The sequence below is a fragment of the Eutrema salsugineum genome, unplaced genomic scaffold (assembly GCF_000478725.1).
Source record: "Eutrema salsugineum unplaced genomic scaffold, Eutsalg1_0 scaffold_13, whole genome shotgun sequence".
NCBI classification, from domain to species: Eukaryota; Viridiplantae; Streptophyta; class Magnoliopsida; order Brassicales; family Brassicaceae; genus Eutrema; species Eutrema salsugineum.
In genome coordinates this window covers 1644722-1666098 of record NW_006256885.1, presented here as the reverse complement: position 1 = coordinate 1666098, position 21377 = coordinate 1644722, and the positions used below count along the sequence as shown (strand labels likewise).

General features: G+C 34.0%; 3 protein-coding genes across 5 annotated transcripts; 2 read left to right on the top strand and 1 right to left on the bottom strand.

The window, feature by feature from the left end:
* Positions 1-6124: 6124 nt before the first annotated feature.
* LOC18023965 (serine/threonine protein phosphatase 2A 55 kDa regulatory subunit B alpha isoform) lies at positions 6125-10786 on the top strand. 3 transcript variants are annotated; one of them, XM_006406230.2, is made up of 14 exons: positions 6125-6467; positions 6894-6997; positions 7094-7189; positions 7275-7394; positions 7758-7964; positions 8071-8165; positions 8265-8383; positions 8710-8833; positions 9175-9298; positions 9474-9542; positions 9704-9795; positions 9893-9970; positions 10069-10139; positions 10234-10786. In XM_006406230.2, exons 1-14 carry the CDS (start codon positions 6359-6361, stop codon positions 10368-10370), a joined length of 1545 nt encoding a protein of 514 aa, XP_006406293.1. In that variant the 5' UTR covers positions 6125-6358; the 3' UTR covers positions 10371-10786. The 3 variants fall into 3 exon arrangements, with proteins under 3 accessions (XP_006406293.1, XP_024015461.1, XP_024015460.1); XM_024159693.1 differs by having other exon boundaries at positions 6154-6467; positions 6876-6997; positions 10072-10139; XM_024159692.1 differs by having other exon boundaries at positions 6154-6467; positions 6876-6997.
* Positions 10787-13075: 2289 nt separating this feature from the next.
* Positions 13076-14267, top strand: LOC18023964 (dof zinc finger protein DOF3.1). The gene has a single exon (XM_006406229.2). The coding sequence runs from the start codon at positions 13406-13408 to the stop codon at positions 14021-14023; it is 618 nt and encodes a 205-aa protein (XP_006406292.1). The 5' UTR covers positions 13076-13405; the 3' UTR covers positions 14024-14267.
* Positions 14268-16871: 2604 nt separating this feature from the next.
* Positions 16872-21294, bottom strand: LOC18023963 (ubiquitin carboxyl-terminal hydrolase 7). The gene is made up of 16 exons (XM_006406228.2): positions 21217-21294; positions 20713-20858; positions 20594-20629; positions 20380-20487; positions 20056-20156; positions 19818-19941; positions 19395-19454; positions 19191-19309; positions 18704-18812; positions 18325-18413; positions 18078-18147; positions 17911-17991; positions 17739-17831; positions 17613-17661; positions 17271-17378; positions 16872-17159 (listed from the first exon to the last, which is right to left on the bottom strand). The coding sequence occupies exons 1-16, from the start codon at positions 21224-21226 to the stop codon at positions 17029-17031; spliced, it is 1434 nt and encodes a 477-aa protein (XP_006406291.1). The 5' UTR covers positions 21227-21294; the 3' UTR covers positions 16872-17028.
* Between the last annotated feature and the right edge of the window lie 83 nt (positions 21295-21377).

Sequence of the window (21377 nt, the reverse complement as noted above, 5' to 3'; positions counted from 1 at the left end):
TCAACTCCCTCTTATCTCATCCCGATTCATGAATGACCAAACCAATAATAGTTTTGCAGAATAAATTATCATGGCTAAGCCAAGCACGCCGTTTATATTTTTTTAATCTATTAATCAACAAATGATTTAACCCATTTAGTTTTAGACTTTTAGTTATAATCATAAGTCCTTCTGATCAGGTAATGCTTATATATTACAGCGTATCAATTACCAAGTTCTTGGAATATGGTCTACTTTGGTTCCTATCCAGTAGCCAGACCATAGGGTGACAAATCACGATGTAGATACTAAATATAGTATAGTCGTAGTCGTAGTACTAGTACTAATAATGATCTTGTTATTTAGTCGTACTTACTGATGATAATTATTATCTTTTATAAACTATACACATTAATCGTCATGTTGTTAAGGGCATCTCTTTCTCTCTCTTTATACATGACAATTATTTATTTAATCATGTATGAGTTTTGTTAATGCCCTGCGTACTATTATAACTAATTAACTATCTTTCTGGAATACTATATGAGGTAACCTATCTTTTTGGAATACTATATGAGGTAACCTATTTTTTGCGATTATTAATAAAATAACCTTTTCCCTTTTTTTTGAACTAAAGTTATCACTCAATTTAATCTCTTTCATAATTTTGTCTCATAGCTTAAAGGTTTATCAGTTTGGATAAGTTAAACCAAAATGTTTGGTTTCTCTTTTATACAATATACGGTTTACTTTTTATTTTGCTATAGATTTTTATGAATGGTTTAGTGTACCTTAATCGATTTTGGTTTAGAAGTTATTATTATCCTGTTAGATAGACATTATGTTTGAATTCTCTATTTACAATCTAAAGTTTAAATTATATATCTATATGTCTATATGAATAATTAACTATCATTAATCAGTTTGGATTCACTAATTTTAACTATGGTGCGCTCTCTCGTTTAGGCTATAAGTATCATTTCATGGGATAGTTAAAGTATTGTATTTGTATTTTTAACTTAACCAATGGAAATTAATGAGCAAGATTATTTGTTGGTTTGTTGGACTTATGTATTATGATAGTTGATCTCTTAATTGCATAATGATTAGTCTCATAGAAATAAATCAATCTACATTGTGTAATCCATATTATGAAATTGAGATTAAATGAATATATAGCATCATTAAGCGGTAATTATCCCAGATCGATTACCTTTTTGTTCATGATCCATGTTTTCTTTTCATGATTACTTGTTTTGGTCTTAGTTTGTTATTTCTTGTTTTATCTTTAATTGGTTTAAATCCTTGGTTTGCTTATAATTGCTTTCATTGTGATTAATTTATAACTCAAAACCCCAAAAACTATTTCTTTAACTTAATTAGTTTTTTTATTTGTTTGTATTTCTCAGTGAGCAATTTATTCTATCTTTCTTGTAGTTGGAGTTTTAATTACTCTTCGATTGTCTTGTACTTGGGATCTAGTTAAAATTAAAAATTTAATCGTATCAAGTTAGATTCAATTTTTAAGTCGAGTGACTTCGTGTAAGTGATTCGCTTATACATGCGTGGTTTACCACAACATTAACTAATTCATCATTTTATATTTACAGTTTCTCCACCGTGATCTTCAGATTATTCGAATTCATATCGCTCTCCTAGAGGAAGGGAGTCAGACAAATGTATAGTTACAAATCTACGATAAATTAGACAGAAGTTCACGAAATTATATTAACTTTTCGAATATTGCCAGATATATACCACAAGCTTCCATGCCGCTTCTAGTTTTATATAGTTTGAATACTCAAGATTCTTTGCATTTAATTATAGTTAAAAAAAACTTGGGACCATTTACAACAGTTAAACAATAGTATTGTAATAATGAGGCACCAGGCTACAAATATGACACGTATCCAACTCTTATTGAATCATTTCATTTTATCAAAAACGTGAATAATCTCAATGTCTCTCTCATGTATATATATCGATCGAACCGGCCGATACAACTAACTTATCAATGCCCTGTAACACATTTTTGGCATAATCTATCTAATTTCCAAATTATTTATTAGCTTTTCTTATTTGTTTATACAAGCACCCATAATACATAGACATACAATGATACAAATGGCATATCCATTTACCTCTTTTCACTCAAACGTATTATAAGCTCTTTTATATGACTCCTCTTGATGACTTATCATGGAATTATGGTGTAATTTAAGAATCTTCGTGGTCATCTAATCTAGAGACGTGTGAATAATTTTCACGGTTTGTAATGATTCAGATAGTAATTGAATAAAAGAGGTAAATGAAGTTTTGGAGTATTAATATTTATATATATATATATATATATATAGTCTTCCATCTGAAAATGATATTGTAAAAGAATTACTGTTCAACATGTCAAGCCGGCTAAATAAAACTTATATTTGAATACAAGTGGAAAATAATTAGTAATTATAAAATGATGATAAGCAAAAAAATCTAGGGTTCCGCCAGATGTATTTTAGGTCGGTAAGGCATGCGAAGATAACCAAAGAAATCATCTCACTTTATTCACTGATCGAATAAACCCATATATATATATATATAAATATATCAGTGTTCATTATTCATATATACACATCACACATACATAATACATCTATATGTTTTTATGCATCCACTCTTTAACGATACATCAGAACTGGCCTGTTGGACCGAGAGACATGATATGGGCGTACGTTTATGTAGTCTGATACTTTCTTAAAACCAAGTAATTAATTTATTAGACAATTATTCGATTATATGCGCATTGTGGCCATGCTTTTGCTAAAATTAGAATAGAAGTTTGTCTGAATCCTGATCAAAGACCGGACAACAGGCGGGAACGAAATCTGATGTTCATCAAGCTTCCCAAGATTCTTTACCCTTCGTTTTTTCTTTTTCTCTTTTTATAACTTTGGGCCGTTTACTAAAATTTATCAAAAATAACGTGAAGCATCTAGGCTGTACTTTGCACGTGTCCTCCTATTGAGTCACTACATTTTGTTAGTAACGACATTTTTTTTTCACCTTTGTTAATAACGATAGATATCTCATCTATACAGAACCTGATCATGCATAATTATATTATCAAAATTAACCAACACCAACACGTTAGGCGCATAATATTCCATCCAAATTATATGAAGTTCTTTCATCGGTATTCAAGCAGGCATAACACATATATACATAGACATATATGATATATCCATTTACTTGTTTTCATTCAGATACAACCAGAGCTGGTAGTCTCTATTCAAAATTTTATTGAATGTATATTTAATTAATATGATGATGTTTTTTTAAAATACGACCCATAATTTATATATATCGTTTTTTTATTGAATCGGCTTGCATGTGTTAAATAATTGACGACATTGAATATAATAAATGTTTCTTTATTGGTTATATGATGTCGACTCTTCTTGATATATATAGCTTAGTATGGAATTAATGTCAACTACGAATCTGCATATGGTTATCTAATCTAGTGACTTGTTGACAGATTCGGATAGAAGACGTATATGAAGTTTTAGGGCTTGTGAGATTTTTCATCCATCATACAAAAGAGGTAAATGAAGTTTTAGGGATTTGTCATGATTTTTTAGTGTATATATATATATATATATATATATATATATATATATCTAGTGGTCAACTTGAAAATGCTTCTAAAGAAAATGTGTTCATCAACAAGTCAAGACGGCTAAACAAATATTTATATTTGACACGAAAAGGAGTAGTTGAAAACGACTAGTTAATTGATGATGATAAAAAATTGTTCTAGGGTTTCGTTTTGATGTACTTGGTAGGTCGTAAGGCATGCAAGGATGAACAAAAAGGAACCTTCTCACTTTTTTTATCAATCGAATATACACATGTACATGTACATATATATATATATATATCAAAATTTCTTTTAAGTCAGCGCTCATTATTGCTACATACTATTATAAGTAATCCTTTTATTTGTATAGTGTTGGTTTTACACTGCACATAGTACATATATACTATATTATAAGTAATCTTTTTATTTTTATAGAGCTGGTTTTACATTGCACATGATACTAGTATAAGTAATCTTTTTATTTTTATTTTATATAAAAACTAATTTAACCGAATCAACTCGTGATACAAAAATACATCAAAGTAGATGTTTAAGAATGCATCAATTCGACATCCAAACTGGTTTTTAAACAATGAATTTATTTGATAACTCAGTTTCAAAATGAATTTATTTGATACTCAGATAATTAAAGAGATTAACAGTAACTCTTTAATTTTTTCAGGAAAAAGAACTGTGGTTAGTTAACCCATGCATGATAATATATTTTGTTTAAAGTAATATGAGGTAATAACCTTTGCTTCCAAATCAAGTGACAAAGTTTTGGTTTCTATATTCAAATAACACTTCTGATTTCACAAAAAAATGATTCTTTTCATATATATATATATATATATATATATATATATATATATATATTCGCTCCCAACTATACTAAAAAACTGCCAAAACATTGGCCACTCCATGATTACTACCAAAATTTGAGACTGTAACCATTAGATAGTGTCTAAATTAAAGGTGATGACATGGCTACGGAGTACGGATAGCCGATTGCTAGATGGCCGTTAATTTAGCCACCTCTAAAATTATGATAAAATTTGCCACGACAAAGCTACAACTGATCTGTCGCCAAATGGTTGAGAACTGGCCATTACCTTTGCCACCTCTAAAATTATGATATGTTGCTTTGTAGCTATGGATTGGTTCATCTACTTGAAGAAAAAGATCTTGCAAATAAAGTTACAAAACGGCGGTGCTATATCTGATTAGGATGGAAACCGATCATCAAAATATGGTGGTCAGATAAATTCAAATAAATACATATGCAAATGGATAGCTCAAGCCGTATAGTAAGTAAGTATGAGTACTGGTTGTCTTGGTTTTTCGGGAGGGAGTAATCATTAGTGTAATAGTTGTATAGTTTCTCGTGGTTTGAAGTTTTATTATTCTCATCATTAAACCACATGAATTGTTTCCGAGAAACATGGGTTATTAGAATTATATGGGCTCTTTAAAAGTTAAAACACATGGGCTATAGGAATTAGGAGCGTTTAATTGGACGGAGAATCGAAATGCCTAATGGGATTTCGGGCTCAAAAGGAAATAACCATCCCAGTATTTACAACCAAGTGGAGAATCAAACACTTCCGTTAAACACTTGTTTTCATGTTTAATGTTGCACTATTCTGGCTTAAGTCGAAATTGAAATGCCACTGTAACCGATAAATGTACTTATTTCAGATTAATATATATTTTTGTTTAGTGAAACTACATGAAATTTTAGTAATTGCTAATATCATATATATACAGTAAATCTATTTATTTCCTAAATTTTCTTATAAATTTTAATTCCTATAAAACTCCATAGGTTGTGATTGGTAAACTGTAAGAATTTTGAAAGTAAAATATTTTTTACTACTCAGGTGTTTTGGTAAAGAATTGTCAAGTTGAAAATTATTTCCTCTATTTTATATAGAAAAAAGATATATACTTTCTCTTTTGGGTTGAGAAAACAAATATTTTATCCAATTTTTTTTCTTATTTTCCCCGTTTATTTTGTTCTTGTTTAATCACTGTAAAATTTTACAAGTCAGACGCTCAAGCAATGTAGTAACTAGTAACCGTTTATTTCACAACACACTTCGTTTTACTATTTTTTTGTTTACTTTTCCTTTCGAACACGATCTATATATCAAAACTGCTATAACTTTGGCGTCTTATAATCATATATTTTAATCATCATCACGACTAAGTCATTCACACACTTGTGAACTTTGAGCAAAAAAGACAAAAAAAAAGTCATTCACAGACAGTCCAATAGGCATTAGTCATGAACTTTGACAGAACTCCGATCACCGCAAGTGACTCTAACATAAGACTTCCCGAACTCGTGTAAGTAAAAAAAACGAAAAGCCAACAACGGTAAGAGTCATTTTTGCTCGGTCGTTTCGTTTCTTTCTACGAAATCCCGATTTTGCCCTTTTCTCAAAGAGAAGACAACAAAACAAAACACTTTTTTTTTTAATTAATATATGTCAAGAGAGAGAGAGTGTGGTTTTCTTTTTTTTTTTTTTTTTTTGGTCGAAATCTGGGAATCTTATGATACTGATTGATCGAATGCTTCTTCTATAGGGAGGGAGAAGAAGAAGAAATCCATCTTCGAGCTCAAAATTGAAAATTCCCTGATCTGATTCTTTTTGATTGCTCATGTTTTTAATCTATTGCCCCCCTTTGTGTTGATTCGTTAATCTATTGAGAGTGTCAGAGAGCGACAGTGAGAGGTAGAATAAAATGAACGGTGGTGATGATGTCGGAGCTTCATCGGACTTACCTCCGCCTTTGGATTGGAGATTCTCTCAGGTGTTCGGTGAACGTAGCGCTGGTGAAGAAGTTCAAGAAGGTATTCACTTTTTGTGTAATTACATGCATCTGCTTAAGCTCCCCATTGGATATTTGGATCTAATCCGACTGGTTCTAGTTTAGGGTTTAATCAGGGCTTGTAGATCTATTAGGCTTCTTGAATTGTAAAGGGATTAGTTAGTGTGGTCATTTGTAAAGTTTTGCTTTTTTTTTGTAATCGGAATTTGTAGGTTTCGTGGATGTTTGTTTAGTGGTTTTCATAAGGACACAAAAGGTTGGTTTTAATCTTTTTGTTTGATTAAAAGGAAAAGAATAGAGTTCAGGTTACTTTCCTAGTGCTTTTTGGAGACCTCTTGCGTATTGATTACAAGACTGCATAGAGCTTTCATTGTAATCACATTTATGAGAGGATGTTTATCTAAATTGGATTGAAATTCTTAAACTGTAGCTGGTGTTTCCTCTGCAGTTGATATAATTTCAGCGATTGAGTTTGATAAATCTGGCGACCATCTTGCTACTGGGGACCGTGGAGGACGTGTTGTTCTTTTTGAGAGAACAGATTCCAAGAATGTATGTCCTCTCAACCTTTTCTTCCCTAAATTCAAGATGAGATTTAAATGTTTTTTTTTTTTTTTTTGATGTTTTGCTTCTTGCCGCTGATCACAGACCAGTGGAGGCAGAAGAGATCTCGAAGGAACAGACTATCCACTGAGACACCCGGAGTTCCGTTATAAAACTGAATTTCAAAGTCATGAACCTGAGGTTCGTCTTTTCACTTTCTTTGTTCTTTCCTACGACATAGGTTATACCTTGTTTTGGCTTTTCATGCTCGATCCTTGTCTACCAGTTTGATTACCTCAAGAGTTTGGAGATAGAGGAGAAAATCAACAAAATTAGATGGTCTCAAACAGCAAATGGTGCTCTTTTTCTCCTTTCAACAAATGATAAAACCATCAAGTTTTGGAAGGTGAGCAATTCATTTATTTCGTGTGCTGGCCTTCTGAATGACATAATGACTTGATAGGAGCTGTGGTCTACACAGCATTGTGTTTGTTTCTGGGAATTTATGGCGTATGAATGTTTTAGAATGTTGGAATTAAAACCTTCTGGACAACGACAATGTTGGTTGGACTTCTTGTCATATCTAAATCGTTGTACTTGTACATCCTGATTGTAGTGAACAGGTGGAATATATGTTAGATAAATCTGAGGGGTCATTGTATCTATGTCTTTTCCTATGATTTTCTCTTTAAATCTTGTTTATCAGTTATCTTTTCAGCTGAATATCTAAACTCAGTTCTTTTCTTTTCTTATGTCGGAGTTTATATAGGTTCAAGAGAGAAAGATCAAGAAAATTTGTGACATAAATACAGATTCTTCCAGATCTCTAGGAAATGGAAGTGTTGCAAGCTCAAGTAATGCTAACAGTACAAACTCAGGCCTCACTAATGGAGGATTACCTGACAATGTAAACAATTTTTTAAGTAATGACTACTCATTTCCACCAGGAGGCATCCCATCGCTGCAATTACCTGTGGTAGTTGACTCTGCACGACTTTTTGATCAGGATTTTATTCTTTTTCTTATGCCGAATTTTTAATTTTACTCAGATTGTAGACTAATAGTTCATTTACAACCTACAGGTAACTACTAGCCCTGAGACTAGCCCTGTGGCTAGATGTCGAAGAGTGTACACTCATGCTCATGATTATCATATCAATTCAATCTCAAACAATAGGTAGATTATCCGTCCATTTGGTTACATAGTTTGCTTTCCTTCCTCTTACTTGCATTGATCATGTTCTTCTCTTGGTGATTTTGTTATCAAAATTTCAAGTGACGGCGAGACATTTATTTCTGCTGACGATTTGCGAATAAATCTTTGGAACCTGGAGATCAGCAATCAAAGTTTTAACATCGTTGATGTCAAGCCTGCGAATATGGAAGATCTAACTGGTAAGCTGCGTTTTTCCTTTGAAGTGCTACAAAAATAGTGTGTTGAGATGGATGATCAAACTTGGCTATTACCTTTCTGTCTTCTCTCTTTTATGTTCTTTCAATGATGTGGCGGTCCTTTTTGAGGCAAACAGCTCTCAAATGTCATTTTGGATACTATAGCCTGGTCAATAAACTGTGTTCCTGTTAAATGTTAAGCACGTTTATATTCAATTGCATTCATCTTGTCATCTCTCTACCTACTTGTTTGATTTACTTTTAAGTAAAAGTTTGAGTTGAGGGGAAGTTAATTGGAGCTGCAATATTTATCATGTTCGTTGTTGCAGAGGTGATCACATCAGCCGAATTTCATCCTACTCACTGCAATACGTTAGCGTATAGCAGTTCGAAAGGCTCAATTCGCCTGATTGATCTGCGACAATCAGCTTTATGTGACTCACATTCCAAATTGTAAGTCTTGAGACTGGTAAACCTACTAAGCTTCTCAGTAAGGCAATTTATAGAAAGGTGCATGTACTCTAGATCTGTATAATTATCTGAGCTCTTCTGTCAGAGTGTGTTTTTTAACATCTCTCGCACCAACACAATAGACTTATCATCTGGATAGCTTTACTTCAAGTACTTTAGGAATAATTTCTTAAGTAGCTTTCTAGAAGAATGTGAATGCTTTTCACAACTACCGATGTTGAGGATACCATACTTGTATTGCAAACATAAAGGAATCCAAACTCTCTTGTTGTGTTTTATGACTTGTTCCAATAACACAGATATCACATTGCTTGTTTTTGCAGGTTTGAGGACACAGAGACACCAACTTCTAGATCATTTTTCACGGAGATTATTGCTTCAATTTCAGACATCAAATTTGCGAAAGAAGGAAGATATATACTTAGCCGTGACTATATGACGCTTAAGGTCCGTTCTTTTTCGAATTTGCCCGCTGCATTATGTCTCATTAAATCGAGAGACTTGCATTTGGCGACATCTGTTATATTGGCATTAGTATGCCATGTCCTTGCAGTTATTAGTGATTGGTTTCAAACTAACTGTATAAGGAAAACTGAAGACATGGTTATGTTTTACATGTCAGTTATGGGACATCAACATGGACTCAGGTCCAGTATCAACTTTCCCGGTTCACGAATATTTAAGACCAAAGGTCAGTTTCTTGTACATAACTGATGACTTCCATTTTGTGACCATTTCACGAATATTTAAGACCAAAACCCACATTTAAAACCTGCGAAATGGTATCGAGGATAATTAGCGTCAGCAAACTGGGTGCATAACTGATGACTTCCATTTTGTGACCATTTCCAGCTCTGTGATTTATATGAAAACGATTCCATCTTCGATAAGTTCGAGTGTTGTTTAAGTGGGGACGGATTGCGAGTGGCTACAGGTTCTTACAGGTAATGCTTGTAAAACGCATATCGTCTTCTTTGATTTTATTGTTTTTAGATTTCGACTTTGAGGAATAAACTTTCCCCGATTTAACATTTTATCCAGCAATCTCTTCCGTGTGTTTGGTGTTTCCCCGGGAAGTACTGAAACTACAACCTTGGAAGCAAGCAAAAATCCAATGAGGTACACTAGCAAACTGGTGCTAGCCTAGCAACATCAATGTTTTCCTCAAGTCTAACTAAGTATGTGATCAAATAAAAAATGTGTGTTTAAACTTATAGAAGACAAGTCACAACTCCCGCGAGGCCATCAAGACCATCACTAAGCAGTATAACACGCGTGGTTAGAAGAGGTCAGTGAGTTTATATCTCTGTGTCTTTAGCATAAGCATTTTTAAGGGAATTAAGAACAGAAAATGAATACTTTCCTAAAATTTTGGGAAACAGGAGCAGAGAGTCCAGGAGTCCATGGGAATGGTAATTCTTTTGACCATACAACCAAATTACTGCATCTTGCATGGCATCCAACAGAGAACTCGATAGCTTGCGCCGCTGCCAACAGTTTGTACATGTACTATGCTTAAAAAAAACAAAAAAACAAAAAACATATACTCAAGTGGAGAAGAAGCTTGGCTACTTGTGAAACTGAAGGATCAGAGATGCTTTTATCATAACATCATCAGCATCTTCATATCACAACTAAAAACTGGCTCCTTTTGTATGCTCCCTCTTTGTATCATCCTTCGACTCTTTCTTTCTTTCTTTTTTTTGGCGGGGAAATGGTTGGAAAATAGCAATCACTGGTAATGATTATCTTTTACTCATTTCAACAGCTAAAAATTCGCCATTTTCTCGTGAGTTTCTTAGAAGCTTTTTACTTGTGTTCTGTCTCGGTAAGTTGAAATTGTTGGACAAGAACCAGGAAAAGGGAATCCGATTTAAAGAGAGATCGTGATTGTAGTTTTTTCTCGCATGACTTGTGAGGTTTGTTATTTATATATTATTACAATCTTTAAATTTTACTTCTATAAAGTATACTTCTATGTTTATATTACATTCGTTTGGTTATTTTTTTTCTATATATTTCTCATGATACATTCCTTCAAAAACCACATTTAAAATCCTGCGAATTGATTAACGAGGATAATTAGCGTTTAAGAAATGAAAAAAAAAAATATTCCTACTTTGGTATTTCAAGTGAAATTCTTTTTTGTACGTAACCTTACAAAATTCGAAAAAAATGAGCAAGTTGTTTTGGCTACTGTCTTCTCTTCTCATCAGTCTCCAATATGATTTGGTTACAAAATATTCGAAGGGGCCAAGTTTAATCAGAGCCGTCCATGCGTCAAGCCGCAGCCACAAATCGTAGCCGTAGAAACGACGCGATGATGGGAATCAAGAAAGAAAGTGGAGTGTTAGTCCCCACGTGTTGGCAAAACAGAGCACACGAACGCCAAATGGTCAGCTCTTACGGCAGCTTAACGCTACGACAATATCCTTAATCTCTGTTTCCTTGACACACGGACGGTTCTGATTCATTCCAAACAATGCAACTTGAACGGCTTCGATTCGATATTGAGTGTAATGATCTCTCGATTGCACATACTTGCTTCACAAGAACGCTAACTACTACTTATTGTCTCCTGATTCTTGAGCCAGAGTGGGTTTTAGAAATTATGGTAGTGAATGATGGACTCATTGTGTTTTCCTTTTTCAATCTTTTTTTTATCTTAGCTGGTTATTATAGTATTAGATGCTAATCACGTCTGATTTAATTGCTAAATGGATTAGTTGATTACTTACATCTAATTTTCTTTATTTTATAGCAAAAAGAATTTGAGGTGTACGTGTAAGGCCGGTGCATGGATGAGAAAACTCATTGGAAATGGGCGGGAGAGAACAACTGTTTTTGTTGCCTTTTGTTTGACGTCTTCTTGATTATGGTTTTGTTTAATCAGTAATTTCAGAATAAAAAGGTATTGAGATCGACGTGAAGAAACATAATTAAACGAGTTATACTATATAGAGAAATGGTTGCAAACTCTTCGTTAACATTTAACAATGTTTTTTTTTAGATTAGCATTGGCTATTATTCGATAGTAAACTTGTCAAATTCAAAATAAGAGACCAACAACTACTTTTCAAGGTGAACAAGCTTTTTAACAACAGTTTTAAGTAAATCCGTCAGGAATTAAACATTTGAAACAAACCTTGGATTCAACGACCCAAGCAAAATTATGAGAATATTTGAGAATATTTAAAATCATTAGTTTACTTTTATTTGGGAGAAATGATTTATGTCTTTAACATAATGAACGGTTAGTTTCGGAAACGGAGAAATATTATGGGCGAAAAGTCTAAAGTTTAAATAAAAATAACATTAAAACATGAATGTTTCCACAAATATGATTTATTTTTGGTGGGTGAAATTGAGTTTGATTGTATTCAAGTAAAAACTAAGCTACATTAATGTCAAACTCTTTTTTTGGTGAATTTAACAGTAAATAAGCCACTTAACTAACCCAAATTTTGGTTTCTTATCGATTTTGATATTCTTCTTTTCAACTGAAGAGAGACTCGTCTCCTTAGTCTATTTTTTTATTTAAATGATAAAATTTCAGCAGATAATTAAACACTACAAAATAGAAAAAGAAGTAGAGACTTTTAGCCATCAAAAGGAAAAGACAATTGTGTTTGTTTTTGGGGTAAAGTAAGAACAAATATAAGAAAACAAAAAGATACGTAGAATCGATATTGTCTAAACATATGAAGCCAAACAACCATCTTGGCACGAAGACAGGCGTATCCAAATATGTTGGAAAAAGTTATTACCCCTCGATTTATACAAAACTTTTCAACATTATTTTCCATTTACAAATTCATAATACTTACAAACTTTGAGTTTTATCGATTTGTAGAGTTCACAGTTAATACCGATCACTATACGGTGTTCAATAAAAGCTATATAGATCAACTGTTAGTTCCACAAGTCTTCTAAATCATAAAAAGTATATAAAAAAGTTCTTTTTAACCCCTCCGACAAAATGACATCAAACAAAAAACAACTCTATGATAGTAGTTAAAGAAGTCAACAAGTCAATGAAAAAAGTTCAACACCATGCTCTTGTCATCTAACTAAACTATACAAACACAAAATTGAATAATTAATTCATAACATATATAAAAAAGTGGAAGATTACGGAAGCACTAATCTTGTGGTAATTGGGTTTTGCCCTATAAGACTGGTCACACCACAGCTCACAAGCTTGTCTTGTCGTTTAGACTTTAGCCCAAAAACTCTCCTCTCCTTCTCTCTTCTGCTCTGCTTCTAGAGAGAGAAAGTGTTGAATTTGTCTTATTTATGCGATAAGAACCACTTCCTCTCTCTATAAAAACCACCAAAATCCTTCACTCTCTTATCTCTCTCTCTCTCTTCTTTAAACCTCCAAGATTTGGATCTTTTTTTTTCTCTGTCTTTAAACAGGTTTTTACAAGGTATCGTTAAAAAACAAAACTTCAGGAAAAGACTCTGTTTTTCTATTTGGGATTTCGATAAAATTTCCGGGATTATACAAAAGAAGAGATTTTTCCACACTTTTAAATCGTTAAATAAGAAGAAATGCAGGATCCAGCAGCTTATTATCAGACGATGATGGCGAAACAACAGCAACAAACTCAAACGCAACAACAACAAACGCAGTTTCCAGAGCAAGAACAGCTAAAGTGTCCTCGCTGTGACTCACCGAACACCAAATTCTGTTACTACAACAACTACAATCTGTCACAGCCCCGTCACTTTTGCAAAAGCTGCCGTCGTTACTGGACCAAAGGCGGCGCTCTCCGCAACGTCCCCGTCGGAGGAGGTTCTCGCAAGAACGCCAAACGATCCACTTCCTCTTCTTCTCCTCCTTCAAACTCCCACAGCAAGAAGACTAAGAACCCGGATCCGGATCCGAATTCACAGAACGGGACTAAACCGGATACGGATCCGACCCGGATGCTTTACGGGTTTCCGATCGGAGACCAAGACGTGAAAGGTATGGAGATTGGTGGTGGGAGTAGTTTTAGCTCGCTTTTGGCGTCGAATATGCAGCTGGGTCTTGGTGGGATCATTCTTGACGGGTCGGGTTGGGATCCGGGTATGGGTTTGGGTATTGGTTTGAGGAGGAACGAAGCGGCTAGTAACGGAGGTAACCCCTGGACCGATCTGGCTATGAACAGAGTGGAGAAAAACTGAAGAAGAAGAAGAAGAAGAAGAAGAAGAAATGGAGGGGTGTTTTGGTAAATTAATATGAAATTGCAAAAACTGATTTTAGGTGACTTGAGAGTCATCACGTAGACAATGAACAGTTTCGCTCGATGTTATGTCATTTTGGTAATATATTCCTCCTACTACTCCCTTTTTTCTTATTTTATTTATATAATGATCATCGGTTTGTTAAAATTTTAATCTTGTGTAATAGAAGAAGATTTTCAGTTTATTTTATGCGCTCTGATTTGAGAATTCTCTAGTTTAAAATACTATTAAATGACTGTTATTTACTTATCTCATGATCCACAAAGTTCATGACGTGGTTTTGAAAATTTTGGCTTATTACTATTTTATGTTGAACCGTGAGGTATTTCGCCGACGATTTTATTGCATTCCCTATGTCATTAGTTGGTTGATAAGTAAGTTTGAAAACTATATTTAAATTGTTAAAACCTTTTTAAATATGCGCAGAATAGGGTTCGTAGAAGCGAATATTATAATAAAATAATTGTGCATGAACCGACATAGATCAGCAACATTCTTACGGCAAGTGACAAATTCGTATTTTAGTTATGTATTGTAATCACTTTTAGGCACCTAAGTTCTAGAACCAATGATATTGACTCCCTACTAGTAGTCGCCAGTTTTTCTTGGGTTCAAAATGGCGTTTATTATGCCATAATTTATAGAGTGATGAAAACTTTTTAGCTATCAATTATTTAGACAAAGAAGACAAAAGTATAAGTCGCTCAGAATAAAACAAAATTAACATTATTCTCGGCTCTATTTTTATTCTCAAAAGTCGGTAAACAATCGAAATGATATTCACAAAACGAGTGATTGATCATGGTCTTTGAAGAATATCATAGTGGTAACTGATAATAGATAAGTCTATATTACAATCTTTTAGGTGATTACTTATCAGTCCAATTGTTCGGGCTGAAGTTTGTTTGATGATCCTAAAACGTTTGATAGAAACGAAGGAAATTCAGGATTTGTTTTTTTTTTTTTTTTGGTTTGTTTAAGTCAATTTTATCCATTAGTTGTAATGAGAGAATCAAGAGGAACATACAACACTGATTAATGGAAATGGTTTGTCCATAAAATTTTAGAAGTGTTCCTTGTTTATAGCGAATCACTATACGTTGTTGTTTTTATAAGCTAATAGCGATGGTTGAAGTTTTTACCACGATTGTTCTACACCCGATTAAATGGCACGCCGACATACATTATGAACTAATTATATTATGTTTTCTCATCATATTGGTGGATTACATGTAACATCTTGTTATTAATATGCCCAATTTCTCAAAATGTTATTGACATTTATGCCATGCACCTCATTCTCTGATTCATACCCTATAAATAAATGAATTATTTTACCACAACAGACATCAAGCTTTTGGATTTTAGTTGTTCGATAAAATTTTGTTTTGGAAATGGATACATATACGAGAGATCCAATGTGGTTACAAAAATTTGCTCTTCCAATTTGAGATATTTTGTATTAGACCGGGGAGACAAAGAACAACAAGTTGCATTTTCTATATGATATTTATTTTTTGTTTTATTTTACATTTTTTGCCTGCTAAATTTGAGTTTACTATTTTTGATTTTCCAAAACTGTGAATGGACTTTGACCAAAAAACAAAACTGTGAATGGAATGCATCACAGGCGTGATTGCATGCAATGTCCAATCGAACACTATGATCAAATGCACCAAGGCATGATTTGAGGTTCCATGTCCAATCAAAACATTCAAACTCTAAGATTAACATTTAGGCACTAATTAGGTTTAGAGACGTCCAGTCATACTCTAAAATTAAACCTAGTTATTTTTAATATAAAATTATGCAGTGATAGAAAACTATTTGTCTAATTAGAAAAGTCAAATTCTACGTACATTTTCAGACATTATATATGTAGTTAATGTATTTTGGATAGAAAAAGACCAAATAATAATCTAGTGCATATGTAATAAAAAGATGTAGATGGCTCTACCCATACCATGAAACAAAGTTTTGAATAGAGATTATTTTAATGAAAACAAAATAATAATAAAAAGTCAAAATGAAAAGGGGTGGCAAATTAAATTGTGGTCCATGTGGCTATAGATACTAGATAGCGCTAAGATACCGAATTTTAATAATGGTCCACTTCTTAGGGACTAATTAGGGCAAAAAATTTGAAATGAAGAATCAATATTGGTTTAAAGCTGAATTGACAGTGTTTAACTAAATGTGTTAAGCTATCATTTCTGAAATTCCTCTTGTGATGGGCTCACTGTTTCATAACTTTGATGACTGTTTTGGTAATGGTCCACTCGTATTACTTATTACATAACCAATTCCACATGTCTTGTGGGGGCTGTTTTTGTTTAATTCATGTTTGCTTATTGTACAAATATTTTTGTGAAATTTTTGGTTAATAATTTTATTTTCTTTAAGATAGAATTTACATTGGAGGTCAATGCTTTTATTTTTTAAATATTTTTTCTGTAATAAAAGATCCAATGTGTGAAGCCCTCAAGAAAAGAAAATTATTAAAAATTGGTTTCTTGATAATTGTTCTTTGTTGACCTCGATCCGTGATCGACCCACAAAATAGATGTCAATTTGAATTATCTATTGTACTGATAACTTACTACAAGTGCGACGAGTACTATTCATCTCACTGTTATAAATGTGACATCCCTATCAATCCAATTTATTCTTATTATTTTTTTTTGTTATCTCTTTGAAATAAACGTATAAGATATTTTATTGGTGCATTCACGATATCCAGGTTGGGACCTCTAGAGAAAACACATACACGTTTTGAAGCTTTCTGGTGTTATAAAATTAGAATGATAACAAAACAATAATATGAGAATTTCCAGGAGTGAAAAAATCAGATAAAGAGAAACATGAAGGTGGTCTTGTATTAAAAAAGACTAAAGGTACATCTTTAAAAAATGTTTCAAGAAGTGAAATCAAGAACAGAGAAGGGATTACATGGGGACAAGACGAGCCTTGTACATTATGATGTATGCCATATGCCAATCACCTCCTCCAGAGAGTTTAGTGATATCCTCTTCGCGTTGCAGGCTCGTGTTGTCATCGTCGTATTGAACCCACTTACCTGTAAAAACATGTGTTATTGGTGTTCCCAAGTTTTACATGACACAGATGTGTAAGCTTTAAAGTAATATAATTAAGTCTTTTTTGGCGTGTGTGTTATAATGGAACTGACCACTCTCTTGCTTGACCCATGCAACATAATGCCCAGAGTCTGCGCTCCTGCCTTTGTGGGTCAACACCGAGACCAGGTCATAGATTCCGGTCATATGAGACGAAGCACCTATATAGGCAAAGGTGCAAGATAAAGTTAAGAAGATAGAAACATATACTTTACTCGAACAAGTATCCACGTTTATTTGCAAGTAGCCATCTCTCTAAAATTTTCTAGAGTTGCTCCATTATTTCAATTACTCACAGGTAAACTTTGCACATTAAATATAACCAAAGTTTGAATCCAACATATATTCCAAGCTATACAAGAAAGATGTTGAGAAGGGGTTCGTTGAGAATATACCTCCCTGTTGGTCGCCTGTGGATGATTGGCCACTTCCGCTTGACGATCCCTGCAGAGAAATTTTGAGCAAAGATCGTAGACAATCGTATTTAACGCAGGGTTAGTAGATAAATAAAGGTTTTGTACCTCTGCATCAGTCATTTTCACATCGTCACCCTTTGAGCTACTCTTTGCACTCGTTTGCAGACCAAACTTTTGACCTTCGATATCTCTCAGTTTCTGAAACACACAGCTTGTCAGTTGATTTGGTTAACCACTTTTCAGATAATAAGACCTCGAAAACGATGACAGTGTATACCTGGCGAGGAGCTTCCAATTTCTTTCGAAGATCCTCAGAACAAAGGTCAAATATATCCAACTCCAACGGATAATCCACTTTCTTCAAAGTTCAACGAAGAGACTATCATAATAATGTTGTGCATCCAAGCTCTCTTTAAAGTAAATAAAAACAGAAAGCTTCCATACCCGGAGAATTTTTGCTTTCTGATTACTCTCCCTTTTCCAGAAGAATCTCACAAACTGAACAGTCAAGTACCTTCAAGATCAGCAAGAAGAGTTTAAGATACTTCTTAACAGAGGAAAAAGGATTAGAAATAGCATTAAGTCTAAGTTTTTCCTCTGGAAAATGTTGGTTATAAAACCTGTCAAAAAATGATTGAAGGGAACCAAGTAGTGCAGAACAGAGCAGAAATAGTAAGCATAGACTAATCACCTTGGCAAGGAATCTATAAGAGACTCCTTAATGTAAACAGCAGTACGACCCAGGGCAGGAGATGTCTTTTCAAGTTCTCCTTTCAGTCCCTACAACAAGCCAGAAGATTTGTAACTCTTTATCATATGAACTGGCAGAGTTCTAACGCCGCATGAACAATAGTGACAACATTCAAGATTGGATGGTAAAATCAAACTAAAAAATCTGAATACATGATAATGAACCACAAGTTTGGGCCTTCATTTTCTCACGAAAAAAAGATAAAGCAAATACAGTTATATTTTTTGAGTTCGAACTTAGGAGGATCTCCCACATAATCATGATAATGCCTCATAGTAAACCGAAACAAAATCTTCAATGGATTGATAGCATTACTCACATGTTTTAATCCTTCATGCAAGTGGTTAACCTCATGTGATATATGACATTTCAGAGAATAGACAGATTCTGTCTCAGAACTTTCTTCAATACTTTCTTGGCAATGCAGCCTACAGAAACAAAAATACCCTGTTTAATAAACACACAACATTTCTTCTACACAAGAAAAACAGAGAAACACCGGTCAGGGATTCATATTTCTAGGTTTCAAATGAACATGTACAGATGCTAAAATGTCATATATTGCCTCGTCGAGCAGGCATTAAACAACATACAGATACCCATGCAACAAACATAATGCAGACACACAGATGGATTTACTACGACGATTGCAACAGATGTTTTAAACATTTCCAAGCATCTCAATTTGACCCTTGAAGATACTGCATGGCTGTTTACAGATCAGCGGGACCATATAATCAAATAGGAAGGATCTATAAAAAATGAGATTACAAGAGAACATTTGAATGCGAAATTTGTGTTGTAACCTGCTCTGCAGGTTGAGACCAAAAAGGGCCTTGACAGCATCAGGATCTTCGCTAGGCGATGGTGCTTTTAGGGACTGGGAAAGAGTGTACAACATTTGTGTCCAACATTCTTCAGCATCCTGTTACACATTTAAAAAGTTCCTAAATTCACAAACTGAAATGTTAAAACCACAATGCAACCCGAGTTGGCAATAAGCAACAAACCTGTTGCATGTGATTTCCGTTATGCAACTGAGCAAACTGAGGATATTTTTTTTGTAACACCTGCATTAAGACCAAAAATTGGTATGAGAGAAAGCTAGAAACTTCCAAATCTTATGATGAGAAATTCTGAAACTTATGATAAGAACTTTGGAAACTGATGATGGGAACCATCAAAAAGTGTTTGGAATGAGGCTTCCATACAACCCAACAACATGCATATTTATCATAAGCTGGGCCGTAAGGCAATGTTATTATTCAAAGTTATTCCCAAGTTTCCATTGAAACCCACAACTTCACTTTTGTAATGACAACTAAAATGTCAAGTTAATTTGAATGCAAAACTTTCCAATTTTGATCTTAAAGAACTAAGAAGACGAAGTAAAACAAGCATATTTGTTAAGCATTACATGAACATAGACTAACCATCCAGAACGGCATAGGTGCAACAGCCTTGACACTTTTATCAAGCTCACTAAACAGCTCACGTGTTGCAACCGTGAGCATGTGAGAAGTCTGGTCCACATCCTTGGTTCGAGCAGATTGGTAACTAATGAGCAAAAATCAAGAATTTTGGTTTACATGAGATAGCGGCAATACATTACATAAGTGAGATATATGCATTTTTTAGAACAAAAAAAGCAAAAAAACGAGACAGACTGACTTTGATAATTCAGATTTCAATTCCGGGACAGATTTCAAACACTGCATCGTGGAGTTCATGTAACAGGTGTTGCCAAGATTGACTAGGCCAGCACTGTAACCCTGAAACCAATTGTAATGTTTGTTAGCCCATATGATCAAAAACTTCTAAAAGATAAGGAATCAAGCCACCAGTTTTCAAAATGCCTATCAATGTAGTATGCTTTTCCGATTCCTTGAACTGTCATGAAGGTTCATTGATTTGGGTCCGAGCTACGACATATCAGAAACTACAAAAGCATAGGAAAGACAATGCTCCTAAATTCAGAAAAAAAAAAAAACAAACCAGATTAGCGGCCTGCTCTTCTTCAGGAAGATCCTCCATAAAAACAGGACCTTTCTCTGGAGCCTTCACTATTTCATCTGCAGTTCCCATCATCATCAATTTTTGACCCTAGTAAAGTCAAAACGAAAAGTTAATTAGAACGCACATTACAAAGAATATAAAACCATAATCAATCCAGGCAGACAGGACCAATAGAATGCAAGAGAGTGTTTACATTTTTCAGTCCTATTGTGGACCAATCTGCATCATCCTGCATCAATCGAAAGAAATATATGTTGTAAACCATCACGAAGAAACAAATTGAGGAACAACATTAGTAAAAATCCAAGTTACCTTCAAAAGTCCACCTTTGACCATAATCTTTTGCCGTTCTGTTGGTACTCCACTTAAATCATACAGCTGAGCCTTGAAAACGTAAGGAGGCTGGCTAGTATCAATCTCGATACTTTCAAACACCTTCTTTTGCCACTTCACGCTTACTGTAGACAATCAACACACGAATTTTACAAACATAGTTACATCGGTTAACTCCGGACTTAGATTGACATTAACATTCAAGCTAATGATACAAAGCATCAAGGAAGATATGCTTCAGAATATAAGACGCATAGATACAGTCACAACTCGAAATACAACAAAAGCATAAATGAAAAAACCTTTTCTTTCTCACGGAGACGAAGACAAGATCGGATTACAAGGGTAACTAAAGGTTACTAAATTCAAATGCTGAAGCCAGCGATTCTTACATTAGCATTGGATACAAAATAAAGTGTAAAAAGGGAGGAGCATAAACATCGATTAAGCTTAGAGAAGGAAGAAAACTCGAAGAAGTTTTACCTGTTAACATGTTTGATGCCGAGAGAGAGCGAAGTTGATTTCTTTCTTGAAGAGAAGGCAAACTGAAAAATCCTTTTTTTGTTTCTCTACTTGGATCGTCTCTATATATTTCAGCCTTCTCGCCCTTTACGGTCGGGTCCGGACGTGTATAGCCGGGTGGG